The 15,557-nt window shown below is 38.0% G+C and overlaps 1 protein-coding gene across 1 annotated transcript in view; it reads right to left on the reverse strand.

Moving 5' to 3' along the window:
• Positions 1 to 15,557, reverse strand: part of ank2b (ankyrin 2b, neuronal) — a 136,867-nt gene that overhangs the window by 42,164 nt on the left and 79,146 nt on the right. Inside the window, exons 16-27 of the mRNA XM_084711872.1 lie at positions 15,237 to 15,335; positions 13,654 to 13,752; positions 13,102 to 13,299; positions 11,947 to 12,045; positions 11,718 to 11,816; positions 10,248 to 10,346; positions 10,013 to 10,111; positions 8,366 to 8,438; positions 4,413 to 4,554; positions 1,845 to 1,856; positions 1,592 to 1,679; positions 411 to 514 (exon numbers count right to left, since the gene is read on the reverse strand). Of these exons, the coding sequence (XP_084567998.1) occupies positions 411 to 514; positions 1,592 to 1,679; positions 1,845 to 1,856; positions 4,413 to 4,554; positions 8,366 to 8,438; positions 10,013 to 10,111; positions 10,248 to 10,346; positions 11,718 to 11,816; positions 11,947 to 12,045; positions 13,102 to 13,299; positions 13,654 to 13,752; positions 15,237 to 15,335 (1,211 nt within the window). The remainder of the gene's footprint in view (positions 1 to 410; positions 515 to 1,591; positions 1,680 to 1,844; positions 1,857 to 4,412; positions 4,555 to 8,365; positions 8,439 to 10,012; positions 10,112 to 10,247; positions 10,347 to 11,717; positions 11,817 to 11,946; positions 12,046 to 13,101; positions 13,300 to 13,653; positions 13,753 to 15,236; positions 15,336 to 15,557) is intronic.

Here is a 15,557-nt window from a genome sequence, read left to right on the forward strand (position 1 = left end):
TTGGAAGATCTTGGGAGGATTAGAGGCTAATTACTACTACTATGACTTTGTTACAAAATAATGTTACTGCTGAGATATAATATATTACCACTAACAGCAGCAGAATGAGAGAAACCACTCCGCTGCCACACTCCAAACACTAGAGACTGATTTTTAAATGAAAGTTATTTAACTAATTAAGAAATGCTATAATTAAATGTAATTTAGTACTTGACATAGAGCAGCTCAGCTTTCGGGACCTTGATAAGATTGGGTTGATTGTTAATTGTATTCATGGATTCACAAGATGTTTCAGTGTAAAATATGTCATCCTGTGCCCACATGTTTTCAATATGTTAGAGTGTAACATTTTTATTTTTTGGATTGTTGTCTTTGTTAATAACATTTTCCTCCAGTCTAACAGTACCTACCCAGAGTGAATGGGGCTGGAGGATAAAGCCACATTGTCCAGGTTCTCTGTACCCCAACTGAGACGATATGAATCCCTCTCATTCTCTCGGCTAAGAGTCGAAACCTGGAATCAAATAAATAACCTCTTCTTAGACATACATCAGTAATTTTTCAATGTACAGGGTTAGGAGGGTCACTTTAAAAATGTATTCCAATACAATTACTAACTACCTATCAAAAACTATAATCAGTAACATAATCAAAGCATCACAATATTAAAGTAATGTAACTTTATTACTTTATGTTATTTTCAGATTACCTCTAATGTTAGCCTGTGTTTGTCTCTGTAGCCAACATTAGTGGTTGATCTTTGTTGGTAAAGTTTGTAATTGGTCTGTGTAGCTGTCGGTTGTTCTCTGTAGGTAACATTAGCTGTTAGTCTGTGCAGCTAACGTTCGTGGTTGTTCTGTGTAGCTAATGTAAGCCACTGGTCTGTGTAGCTAAATTTGGCGGTTGGTCTGCAAAGCTCTCAGTTGGTCTTTGTAGCTAACATTAGCAGTTATTCTCTTTAGGTAACCTAATCGATTGGTCTGTTCAGTCATCGGCTGGTCTGTGTAGCTAATGCTAGCAGTTGTTCTCTTAAGCTAACATTAGTGTGTAGTCTGTGTTGTTCTGTGTAGGTAATTGTAAACATTGTCTGAGACCAGTGTGAGACCAATGTGAGACCAATGGCTAGTGTTAGCTACACAGATAAACCACTAAATTTTGCTGCACAGAAATCCAGCTATAGCTAGCTAACCAATATTACTACTGTTATTACTACTTACTACTACTTATGGTAGTTTACTTGAAGTGTGAGTGTAATGTGTGAATAGCTACTTAACAAAGTGCATATTCATGTCCATAATTATAGATATTAATCTAAACATGCATTTGTGCATAACAAAAGAAGAAATATCTAATGATTAATGAGCCTAAAATGAACATGAAACATTAAATTAAGCTAAACAATTTCACCATTTGGTATTGAAATAAACCTTCTGTGTGCACAGAAGAAGTTTGAGATTTTTTTACTTTGATGCATGAAAAATGGGAGCAAAAATAAAAGTGTTGGGTTTATATGTTTGTTGAGTACACTGGCTCGAGGTGTGTATCACCTGCAGTGGCTGGTTGAACATGTACTGTTGAACATGTACTGTACCTGGTGACAGTTGAGCATCTCGTCCATCATGCCTTCATGTTTAGGGGAGTAGTAGCTGTGGTGGGTGGGTGTGAAGGACCTGTCAGAACTGGAGCAGAGGAGAAGAAATTTGTCGTTAACAGGAACAACCTTACAAGAACACAGGCAAACTAAGACATTAACAGCACTGAGGCGCAAGGAGGCTGTTACACTGATTATTTCAACAGTGCTGAAGATTTCAAAGGCCGGTTGTGTGGCCAGCGTCAGCACATACCTTTGCATTCGACTATGGAGGCATGACAAGGGAGACCAACGATGAAGTATGAGCAGGAGAGGTTGTAAAACACACATACACATACACAAATACAGGTGGTTAGTTGTTGAGAAAGGTGTTATAAGTACAACCCCAGTTCCAAAAAAGTTGGGAAAAATGAAAAACAATGCTTTTGCAAATCATTTTCAGTTGAAAAGACAAGATATTATGTTCAAACTGCCAAACTTAATCATTTTTGTAAATGTACGCTCATTCTGAATTTGATGCCTTGGGACAGGAGCAAAAAAGACAGAAAATGTTGTGCAATGTTTGGAATATTCCAGGTGAACAGGTTAATTTATCATGACTGGGTATAAAGGGGATGGGTTGAGGTTTGCCACTTTGCCAAGCAGCCTTTGGTCTGAGTTGACCCAAGAACCAAATTCATACTAATAAAGGAAAATGTTAACCCCTACCAGTGACTAAAAGTCAGAATGTCTCGGCCTGCCTCAGCAAAAAGTCCAAGAGTTTAAGAGCAACGTTTGTCAACAGAAAACTACAGGAATTAAGGGATTTCTCAATCTACAATCTATAATATCACTGAAAGCCAAAAGCCAGAATTAGCTGGCTGACCTAGATTACGCAAATGCCATTGTACTGACAGATGAACTCATATCCTCAGCTCAAGAGTTTTTAATATCCCTTGAAAAGAAGGCAGCCAAAGTGGGCCCAATGCTAAATGCCAAGACGACAGAATGCTTCATTTTGGACACAGAGCCAGATCAGCCACCCATCCGCTCCATGGTACCTAAGGTCATATGTTGTCAGCAGCAGAAAAGGAAAAAAGGAAAGTGCTTATAATAAGATTGTAATATGGCAGTCAAACATTTCAAAAACTACCAAGATCATCTTTTGTGAGCCCGTGTGGAAAGTATACTTCTTGGTTCTGTGCTGAAACACAAACAATGAATAAAGAGCTCCAGGATCGTCTTGACGGAACATGCACAAGACTTCTCATTGAGGAACCATCTCACAAAAGCTCAGACTTATGGTGGCATCCCTCCTGTCTCAGCTGTTGTGGCACAAAGGACAGCCTGCTTTGCTGGACATTGCCACAGAAGACAAAAGACCAGATTAATCTCAGACATTCTGCACTGGAGACTTCCTTGCCCATCAAGAGGAACCAGACCACTCACATTTCCACGTCTGCTGACTAAGGACACTGGACTGACTGTGAATGAACTTGGTGTGGAAATGAGCAACAGAAACCAGTGGAAGAAACTTGTGTCTCGGATCTTGAGGGACTAGAAGGATGAGGACGATCATCATTAAAAGATTCAGAAAATCCGGAGAAATGCCTGTGATCTTTGACCCTGCAGGCAGCACTGCATTAAACACTACATTAAAAACCCACATAATTATATAAAGGATACTACATGGGCTCAGAAACACCTCAGAAAACCATTGTCAGTACAGTTTGCCACTGCATCTAAAAATGCAAGTTACCATGCAAAGAGAAAGACATATATCAACAACATCCAAAAACACTGCAGACTTCTCTAAGCCTGAGCTCATCTGATGGACTGATTGTGTCCCCTGAGCTCAAGAGGAAAAGGATCATCCAGATTGTTACCAGTGCTAACTTCAAAGTTAGTATCTGTGATGGTATGGGGGTGTGTTAGTGCTGATGGCATCAACTGTCACATCTGTGAAGGCCCTGTTCATGCTGAAAGGTACACAGGTTTTGGAGCAACATATGCTGCCATCCAGACGATGTCTTTTTCAGAGACGTACCTGCTTATTTCAGCAGGATGATGCCAAGACACATTCTGCATGTGTTCCAACAGTGTGTCTAGTCATATATCAAGCAAGAATGAGAAAGAACTTCACTTTTAAAACTTAAAACAATTAGTGTCCTCAGTTACAAACGCTGACTGAGTGTTGTTTAAAAAAAAGATGATATATCACAGTGGTAAACATGGTCCTGCCTCAACTTTTCTGGAACATGTTGCAGGCATCAAATTTAGAATGAATGTATATTTACAAAAAACAAAAAAGTTAATCAGTTTGAACATTAAATATCTTGACTTTGCAGCTTATTTAATTGGTTAGGTTGAAACGTTTTTGCAAATCATTGCATTCTGTTTTTATTTATGTTGTATACAACATCACAACTTTTCAGGAATTAGGGTTGCACATACAGATATAGAAACACACTGATCCATGATTAAGTTAGAACAACCATACACAGCAAATATCAGTCATCAACAACAACAACAACACTGAAACATTTGATTTTTATAAAAGGGATTATATCTTAAAATGGGAACAACAACAGCCCCAGCTTTATTTCATGCTTTAAAGAGTGTGTATGCAGCTCAGGGAACGATTGTTTGCTCCACGGAGCAGATCAGCATTAGTTTGCGCATCAACCAGATGGGAGTAAACATTTGCACTGAGTCAGACGCAAACCAAGCAAAGACTTTTTTTTCTGAAAAAAGTTTTACTTCAACAGAGAGTTTTAGTCTGTTAGTTTACCAAAACCGCACTTGAACCCCAATCAGATTGTTGTGGTCGAGTGTGACATACCTGTCAGTGCGTCCTCCCTCCAGGCTGAAGCGCAGGTAATTCATTCCGTCCAGGTACTGTCCCGGCAGGGAGTCGTCGCCCAGCTCCCTGAGGTCCTCGGCCCTCAGATATTCCCCTCCATCACCTGTCATCGTGTCATCGCCTTGGTAGAGCAGAGAGTAGGTGAGTTCATGGATGAAAACAAAAACTGACTGAAGGAACATTCCAAGTTTTAATGGCAGCGCTGCATATGATGTTAGCATACTTACCATTCAGCTACTCACATCTGAGATAATGCTACACTACACTATAGTCTATTTGCAAAATTTTGATTTTAGTCAGTGCATACTAGGAGTTAATAACATTTTTTCCCCTTCGCATCAAACAGATGAATGTTATAGCATCAAGTGTTATCTGCACCAAAGTGACAAAGCTCTACTGCTGTTCCACTACTGTCCAGCAGGGGGTAGCATCACTATTGGCTGCAGGTAAACCTGGGCCAAAAAGTTCTGGATCAGCATGTTGAGGAGATGGGTGGAGAACATTAGCACCTCCACTCTCAGGCATATGAGGGTTAAAAGAAGAGAAATTCTTGTGTCGTAAACAGGGTTGGGAGGGTTACTTCAAAATTTATTCCCATACAATTACTAATTACCATCCAAGAATCACAATATTAAAGTAATGGAACTTGATTACTTTGCGTTACTTTTGGATTACCCCAATACCAAACATGGAGAAATTGTTTAATATAATAAAATTTAAGAATATGTTTGTTGTAGGTTTATTAATATTTTTTAGTAGTGGTAGCTGTAGCATTGACAGATTAGCAACTTACTAGCTGGATTACTGTGTAGCTATAGTTAGCATTAGCTCATAGTTAGCTGATCTGTGTAGCTAACATCAGTGGTTGGTCTGTGTACGTAACATTAATGGTCGGTCAGTGTAGCTAAAGTTATCAGTCTGTGCAGCCAACTTTAGTCATTGATCTGTGGAGCTAACATTAACTGCTGGTCTGTGTGGCTAAACATTAGCAGTTAGTCTTACCTGTACATGTTTATTTAAATCATTCTACCTAATAAAAGCATGTTTACAAGAGATAATGAATTGCCAATTGTCAGATTTGCATGTTTCACTGAGACCAGAGTGGTGTTGACAGACTTGTGAAGTGTTGTAACGTGTGCACTGCACATGGTAGTGTATTGTTCTTTATTCTAACTGTGTTTTAAAAGTGTAATCCTAAAAAAAATCCAGTTTTTACTAAATGTAACTATAATCTGATTTAGTCTCTTTTTTGTAACTTTAACGGACTATAGGCACCTTTTTTTGTTTCCTAATTATGTAATCCTGTTACATGTAATCTGTTACTCCCCAAGCCTGCTTGTAACAGACAGTAAGATGTTAAGACAGTCGGTGATGGTGATGACAGATGGTGGTAAGGTAGTGAGTTGTAGCTGACTTTGGCCCAGGTCTGGCAGAAAGCATTATGCTTACCAGCATAACAAGTGAAAAACATATTGTAGTTAGACAGAGATGCTCTGGTGCCACTAGTATACAGGCTACCTGGAGAAGGAAGAGTGTAAGGAGATAAAGCAAATTTTAATTGACTCCCCGGCCCCAACTCCTTCTCTTTAACTGTCTCCTGAAAGTAGGTCACTGTTGTATTTGAAACGAGGAAAAAAATATTACAATCGACTAATTATGACTATAAAATACTCACTCACAAAAACATCTCCGGGGTATCACATCAAATGAATATTGTAATACTAATGCTAACACCCTCTTGATACAGCTAAAGGAGCAGAGCCTGAGTTGAGGTAGAAGATTAGCTTAGCAACATCCCAGGGAGTCACTATTTCCTAATGTATCATTGTGGAGCAAGAAATTAGCTTTGAAGTCAAAACACTGCAGCCAAAGTCTTTACACGATTCATTATACTGTTGTGTTTACTCTGAATTTATCCCTTTTGTCTGGAGGATAAACATTTTTAGTTTACTTTTGTAGAAGCTATGATGCCTTATAAAATGTAGTAAACTCAACAATCACAAACATACCACTCTTGAGGCACAAATTGCTTATTACAAGACAGGATAGGCAGGGGCTAGCTGGTTAGCATGCTAACTTCAGTTCAGTAGATATCTCTGCAGCACGATCCATATAGACATGTTTGACACAACACCAGAACTGTTATGTCCACACACTGAATGTTAGTTATTTTTTTAATGCTTTAAGCCTAAATTCTGGCTCTGTCTTACACATTGCCCCGTCACTGCCACATCTAAATATCACATTACAGTTAGTATTGTAGCATTTCACCAAACAGCAGTTGCTTACTGGCTCATTCAACATGCATAACACACTCCCCGACTCCTGGTAAAATCAGCACAGCAAGTCCTCACACAAAGCACCGTGCTGAATACCTTCCTCATCCATGGGGTCGTCTGACATAACATCATCATCATCATCATCATCAATGGCTCTCAGTGCTGCTGTGGGTTGACAGTACAGTCACTCACTATCTCCTAAAATCTATTAATGGCAGAAAAGACCTCTGAACCTTTGTTAAAAGGCAGAAACATAGACATAAAATTGAGGGCTCCGGGGTGTAAAATCATTTAAAACAGTATTTAAATGACTCGTTACTCAGTCTGCATTAAGAGCTTATATAATACTAGTTTGGTAAGCATATTTCAACCAGCAGGACAGGCTATAAACACAATGACATATTATTACTTTGCACAGTTGTAATGACCAACATGTTAGCAAGCAGTTAACTATTTACATACTTATACATGTGCTCTGCTTTGATCTCCACCAACTGCTGAGGGAAATATCTGGCTCTTTATCTGCGAACTGTTCCACTTTTCTTCCACAGCTACTAACTACCTTTTTCTCTTTGCTCCTGGGAACTGGAAGTATACTGTACCAGCCTGTTTTTACACGTCACGTCACGTCACGTCACGTCACGTCACGTCACGTCACGTCACGTCACGTCACGTCACGTCACGTCACGTCACGTCATTTTACAATGAAAAGGTTACCAGCCAAACAAGCACAGGACTCTCACCTATGAGACTGGGATTTGTGTCCTGTTTGAAACCAGGAATCAACGTTGACTTCCTTTTAAGATGTTACATAAGTTATTTAACTTACTGTGTCATGTAGATTACTTACTTTCATATATTACTTAAGTTACCTAACTTCGTACGTTATATTATGTTACACTGAGGGTCAATGCTGACTTCTTTTGTATGTTACATAAGTAAGAAGTTACTTCACACATTAAGTTGAGAGTCAACACTGACCTCTTTTTAAGATGTTACTTAAAGGTTCTTAACTTTTTATGTTACACAAGTTACTTACCTTTGTACCTTTACTTATGTTATTTAATTTCATATGTTACTTAAGTTACTTAAATTTGCATATAATGTAATTTAGTTACGTTACGTACAGATGCAACAGTTACCAGTTAAACAAGCACAGGACTCACAGCTGGGAGACTGGGGTTCGTGTCCTGTTTGATTCAATGTTGATTTCTTTTTAAGATGTTACATAAGTTACCTGATTAATTACTGTAGGGTTATCTACAACGTCCTAGTTTGAAGTGTATTTGACATAATACTGCCATAGTAGTCTTGGTGATTGTTCTCTGTTTGAAACATGATTAAGTTAAGGTGTGGCAGATTTATTTGCTGATTTTATAGATGTGTTAAAGTTCCCCAGTAGCAGTAATAGAAACATTCACCAGCTGTTGTCAGGAGGGAACCTGTTTTGTTGGGTGACAAACACTGACCAGTGGGATAAATTTGGCTCAACCACTAGGTCGAAACCCATAAACAGGGCTTTGTTGTTCGACAGCAGATATCTAACTCATCCACAGTGTTGTTGGACACACACTTTAACACCACTGAAAGATCTCTTTCCATTCCCATACTGTGCGTTGATGTTGACAGGTGTTAGTGTGCAACATGACTCACCCTCTTCATCAGAGACATCCAGCACTTCAGTCATGGTCTCTGGCACGTTCAGCTTGTGTTTCTCTGTCACCGTCTGGCAGCATGGAAGGAAACACATCCCGTTAAACTCAGCTCACACCACACTCAGTCTCCTGTTTATTAGGTACACCTGTCTGAAACCAGTGTAGTGTAATACAACAAATACTCCCTTCATGAAGGTTATGATGTTCTGTTTTTGTTCCGACAGTTGTAGAAAGGTGTTGATACCACTCTGTGGTTAGTTTGGAGGCTGTATTTTGTGCTGGTTTTTAATTATATATTGCATTATACTGAGAGGTGTTTATAATATGTCCCCCTATTGATAAAAAATAAGGTGTCCAACCTTACTGAAATATTAGAAACAGCAAATCAGGATAAAGGGAAGAAATTTCAAGCTTATACTTGTAATTTACTTATAAATGTAAAATATACTACTGCCTCCACTGAATCATTAATATAAAATTTTCTTGGGATGAATTTAGTAGAAATTTTTAAGTTTTAGACACCTATAATGTGTATGACAACTGCTTCAACTTCAGTGTGTAGTTAGGATCTACTTCACGTTAGATATAGTCATTTAAATATTGCTGAAACTATGATTAGAAGACACTTATTCTCATTCAAGTATTAGTGCAAAGCATTTGGGAAAAATAAAGTGAGGAAGATTTGTTTTGTGAAGTCAAAATGATATTTCAACTTCTAATAAATTTCAACTTTACAATATTTTGACTTTATTCTCTATGTTCAACAAGCTTATTCATATGTTTTTTCTAACGTCAGATGCTAATACTGGGAGTTCATTTCATTTCAATTTTATTCTTCTGCCAGGCCCTGATACGTTTTACATAGAAACAAAACATCTATAAATGTTCACTCTTCACTTTAGCCTGGTTTTAGGAACAGTGGACAGCAGGATGATGGCACATGGAGACAAAGAGTCAGCAGGGTTTGTCTGAGCTGTTTGCAAACGCAACAGGACGTCACATATCAATGTTTTGAGTTGGTGAAACATCCTGAGCACAGCAAAACAGTGAGAAAAAATAAAGAAATACAGGCAGAGTGCAGCCACCACCACACACTTCTATCATGGGTCATAAATGATGATTGAAAGGGATTATGTAATATGAGTCTAGACAGTGTTTTTTTTTTAAGAAAATAGTGCAGAATATACTCTTAAAGACATCATAAGAAGACCTGCCTGAGTCTGAGTGAAATGCGTCAAGAAACAGGAAGCAACAAACAGGTCTGCTGGTGAGTTACAGTGGATTAATTTATTGTTTTGTTAATTTTTTTCGATTTTGTACTTTTGTGAAATTTTCCAACGTTAACCACTGTAAGCTACTGGTGATACCAGAGCAAGTGAGGCATTTAAGAGCAGGATTTCGGAGTTGCTTATGAATTATACTGTTGAATTGTAAGTTTGCAAATGTCTTATTTTGCCCTTCACTTATATGGTGTTGCTTTAAAATTGATTTTTACATGACCTTCATCCTGCAGCAGAGCTCACGGGGCCCTGAATGGATTTGGTTAATTATATTGTCATTTATTTATTCTCCTCCTGTTTTTTTCCAGATTCTAATAGGACATCCTAATGTGATGTTATTTAAATGTTGTAGGTGTGTGACGTACCGTTGTCGTGGTGATGATCTCCTCTGTGACGACCCTCAGCGTGTCCACCACAGAGATGTAGCCCAGCCTCCGAGCGATCCCCAGAGCAGTGTTACCGTTCTGGACAAGAAAGTACAGTGCATGAGATGCATGTCTATCTGTGTGTGTGTGTGTGTGTGTGTGTGTGTGTGTGTGTGTGTGTGTGTGTGTGTGTGTGTGTGTGTGTGTGTGTGTGTGCGTGTGTGTGTTTACGTACCACAGTGATGGCGTTGGGCTTGGCACCATGCTGCAGCAGTACGTTGATGACGTGTGTGTTTCCTTGCTGGGCTGCCTGGTGAAGGGGAGTGTATCCATTCTGTGAGGGAAAGAACACAGGAGAAAAGATTTATTTCATAATGACAAGAAGATTTTATAAGCCTTTTTTCCACAGTTTGCACCAAAGTCTAAAATAAGTGGAAAATTATAATTAGGGTTTTATTTTAACAAGATACGTTAGTATTGTGTAATAATGAGAACATTTCTTGATAACATGATAGAATTCTGTTATTAGAAAGACAACTTTCCTATCAAAACAGAATAATTAGGTATATAATAATAATAAAAAAAAATATCTAGTTATACGGTTTAAAAGATCTTTTGATGAGAGAACTTTCTGATTATAATAAGAAACTAAACACTATTTTTTTTGTCATAGTCTGCAAAACAATAATATACTCATATAATTTAACATTAATGGTGAAATACAATAAGGCAGGTGCTATTAGCGATCAATCAATCAATGCTATTTGCTATTTGGTGTATATAGCCTAGTATGGCAAAAACAAGCAACCAGGTGTCCGTACTCAACAATGCTATTTGTACCCATGGTGGAATAGCCAATGTTGCTATTTACACCCAGGTCTAGCATGGCAGAGACAAGCACCCAAGTGACAGTAGCCAACGATGCTATTTGCATCTGTGGTGGAATAGCCAGTGTGGCTATTTACAGGTGGGTGTATGCAGCCTAGTATGGCAAAGCCAGGGAACCAGGTATCTGTACACAACAATACTATTTGCACCTGCAATGCAATAGCAATAGGTGTACAGTGCATAGCTTAGCATGGCAGAGGCACACACCCAGGTGTCTGTAGCCAACTATGCTATTTGCACCGACAGTGGAATAGTCAATGTAGCTATTTGCACACAGCGTGGAATACTAAGCATGACTATTTGCATCCTGGGTGCAATAGCCAATGTAGGTATTTGCACCTGGGCTGGAATAGCCAGTGTGGTATGTATATAGCCTGGCATAGCAACGACAAGAACCCAGGTGTACCCAGGTATTTGCACAACATAGCCACACTGGCTATTTACACCCATATGGTAGAGACAAATCATGACTTTTTCTTTTCAAACATAACCTAACCAAGTAGTTTTGTCGTCTACCCTAACAAAAAATGCAACTAAAATTGAAAAAAAAAGTCTACTGAGTCTAAATTTAAAAGTCAACACTGATTCCTAATTTCTCCCAGGAGAGAGTCCTGTGTTGTTTTTGCAGAATCTGCCTCCTCTCTACAGGGACTACAGCTAAACAGGAGGACTAGGTGTAAATAGCTGCCATGTGCAAATAGACACTCAGATACATACAAACAATTGCACAGATATTAAAAAATGAATGTTACAAATGGTAAGGTTCAGATAATAATGATTATCTGAGACATACAAATATCTGCTTTAGTTTTAGTACCTTTGTCTTGGCGTTGACACTGGCTCCATTCTGAAGCAGGAAGTTGACCATCTTGGCGTTACCATAGTGACATGCTACAATCAGCGGGGTGTATCCCAACTGCAAAACAGCAACAAATCTGTTAGAATTCTCCAATCAGGAATAAGACAAAAAATTTGTACTGAAGGAGAAACATTATAAAAATACTGTTACTGAAGATGATGATATCAGCAGAACAGGATGTACATACTTTGGTCTGCTGGTCGAGGTTGGCTCCGTTTTTGGCCAGGATCTCAGCAACAGCCACTTTATCCTCCTGAGCTGCCAGATGGAGAGCAGTCAGGCCGCTCTGCATGAGGAACACACACAGAACAGTGAATATATCACAACAGCCAAATCCAGACCACATTCTGTCTGTCCTTTCCTGTCAAATAAGCTAATGTGGCTAATTTGACATCGTAAAGAAGATAGATTTTGCTGTAAAAGCAGCAGCTTTGGTTAAGATTTCATTATTTGATTGATTCTGATATCAAAGGTATTTGGAGTCAGATGATAGCTAGAACAGTATGTAATGTCAGTTACTTTGATTGTCTGATTTTCCAAGGAATTTCGATAGCATTCAGAAATATTGCGTCTTTAATTAAAAGTAGCAAGGTTGAAATGATTCATAGCTTCTAATACTATGTCTTACTAGTTGTATAATCAATGCAGTATTCCTATAAATTAATATACTCTCAAAAAACACACTCAAATCTAACCCACTAACTTAGTTTGGATGTTGATCTGGGCTCCCTTCATTATTTTTAGCTAGTTAGCATACAATTAATGCTTTATTAACTTTTTTAGCTAGTTAGAAAACAGTGCAATAATTTTGTTATCCTTTTTGCTAGTTAGCACATAATGTAATGTTTTGGAAACTTTTTAGCTAGCTAGCAAACAATGGGACATTTTGGTAACTTTTGCAGCTTGCTGAGAATCAGTATAAAGTTTTGTTAACTCTTTAGCTAGCTGGCAAACCTTTCTAGGTCTTAAGCAATATAGGAACTACTTAGCATTGAATAAACTAAACTTTTTGATTACATCATTAAACTCAGATTTACTACACTGAGATTCTTAATTGTACTTACTTTTAAATCAGGTTTAACTCATAAAATTCCATTCTTTGATTGATTCTTACATAAAATATATTTGGATACTATATAAATATAAGTATATAATGTCAGTTACTTTACTAATTCTCTGATTTTGCAAGTGATTCAATAGTATTCAGAAGTACTGCAGTTTTAATTAACAGTAGCAAGGTTGACATGTTATGTTTATAGCTTCTAATTCTATGTCTTACTAGTGATATAAATAATACAATGTTCCTAAAAATTACTCTCTGAAAATCACTCAAATACCGTACCTTAGTTTGGACGTTGATCTGGGCTCCCTTGTCGATGAGCAGGGCGGCCATGTCTGCGTGGCCCTCCTGGGAGGCCAGATGGAGCGGAGTGACGCCCTGCTTGGTCAGAATGTTGGTCTCGGCGCCGTACTGCAGCAGCACTGTGGCGATTTCCATCTGGTTCTTCTTAGCGGCGATGTGGAGAGGAGTGTAGCCGTTCTGATTCATGGGGACAGGGGAGAGACACTGACGTCACCACTGAATGTTAACTGTTGTTGTTCACTTGTTGGCTGACATACAGCCATTTTTTTACCCCGGAATAAGTCACTGTGAAATGTCTGAATGTTTCATAGGTGAAGAGTTGTATAGCTCTGGAAAAGATACTAACTAAGGAATATGAAACATTTTTTTCTATAAAATATGGCAACCCACCCACATGGAGAATTTCCCATCTTACTTGATTGAATGATTCAGTGTATTTCACTAATTTTGTAACGAATCTCTCATTTTTCCACTCAGCCCTGCCATTATCTCCACCAACACAGTGCGGACAGCTCTGCACTGTGGACTCACCTTGGCCATGGTGTGGGGGGACGCTCCTTTGTCCAAAAGCAGGAGCGCCACCTTCTGGTTATCATAATGTGATGCAACATGGAGCGGGGTGAGGCCATTCTGGAAGGGATGGACGGTGAGCACACATGGATTAAAGAGCAGTTAGTGCAGCATCAAACACACACACACACACACACACACAGAGTTTACGGGAAGTGTTAAAGGGGATAAGACAGCATGTTTAGAATAATTAAGCTGGGTTGCACCAACAAGCATTAACTTTTAAACCTGATTAAATCATAGTTTGACTTTAAATCATGTTGCACAAAACTTATAAACTGGCCTAAAGTTAGAATAGAAAACCTCTTTAAACCTGAGTTCGGATTCACTCTTAGCAAAACTTTTAACTTCAATTTAAACTGGCTGCCTTTTTGAGATGGATTGTGCAAAAATAATTTGTAAAATAATTGCTTTTAGCTGGCTAGCAAACAATGTCATGTTTTGTTTTTCACTAGCTGGTGTACAAATTTACATTTTGCTAACTTTTTTAGATAGCTAGCAAACAATACAGGTTTTGTTAACTTTTTTCAGCTAGCTAACAAACAATTTATTCTTGTTTTGTTGACTTTTTATCTAGCTGGCAAACAATGTAATGTTTTGTAAATAATTTTAGCTACTTAACCAACAATATAATGTCCTGTTAACTTTTTTAGTTAGCAAGCAAACTATATAATGTTTTGTTAAGTTTAATGCTAGCTAGCAAACTAGGTATTGACAGAGCTTACGTTTATTTTTAACATATATATTTATATTTTTATTTTAATATTGGAAGTATAAATACTGTGTAATTCCTGTTTACATCAACAAAGTTGGATTTACTAAACAGATATTAGTTTTTCATTGCTTAATTTTAAATGCTACTTACTTAATTTAAATCTGGATTTATTTATTCTAAACCTAGTTTTGGTAAACTCTGATAAGAACGAATCTTAGATCACATTAATCTTTGTTGGTGCAGCCCAGTCTTCGAGTTAAATTAGACAGCAAAGGTTGGAAGAGTCATTGGGCGGCTCCTTATTATTGTGCAAAGACGAACATATTCAAAGAAAGAAAAGGAATCTTGATGTAAAAAGGTTTCTGTTATCTCTTTTATGTTTTATGGAATAAATTACAGTTAATCCAAATGAAGGAATGACTGATTTGATTCAAACTAGGCTTACCGATGCTCTTGCAGTCACCTCAATACAGAAAAATAGCAACACAACACTTAGATTTAAAAACTATACATGCAGGAAAAGGGTTCACTAAAATATTTACAGTGGAAGTGATCCCCCTTTTACAATATTTAACATTTAACACATCTAATCATACACAAATCTAAGGCTGTTCCAGATAGTTTGAAGCTTTGAAGTTTCATTCATGCTGACATTTGAATCCTAAATCAGCATTGTGTAAACCCAGAGTTTCTGCACAGTTACAGATAAAGATTAGGCTACACTAATATTATTTGTAGAATTAAATTACAGTGGTGGGGTGGATTTGGAGTGTTTTTGACTTGGTACAGCCTTGGTAAAACCCATAACGATGTGTATTTTGCTGAATACCTTCCCAGCAGAATCAGGTGGAGCACGACGCTGCAGCAGAAGTTTGGCTACATCGAGGCTTCCGTACTTGGCGGCCACATGCAGGGGAGTAAAACCTTTCTGTGGACAGAAACAACCAGAGAAGAGCGATTAAAAAAATGTGTTGTGAATACAGGAGATCTACGCACAGGTTAACTCAGGTTGACATGATCAGAGTAAGACCTCATAAATTTCAGCCTTTTGTCTTTTGGTGGTTGCTATGGCAGCATATTGCCACCAAGCCAAAAAAGTTTCTTATTATAACATGGTACATTTGTTTGTTGTAATAACAACGTTATATCA

The sequence above is a fragment of the Lutjanus erythropterus genome, chromosome 23 (assembly GCF_056507025.1).
Source record: "Lutjanus erythropterus isolate fLutEry1 chromosome 23, fLutEry1.hap2, whole genome shotgun sequence".
Taxonomy (NCBI): Eukaryota; Metazoa; Chordata; class Actinopteri; order Lutjaniformes; family Lutjanidae; genus Lutjanus; species Lutjanus erythropterus.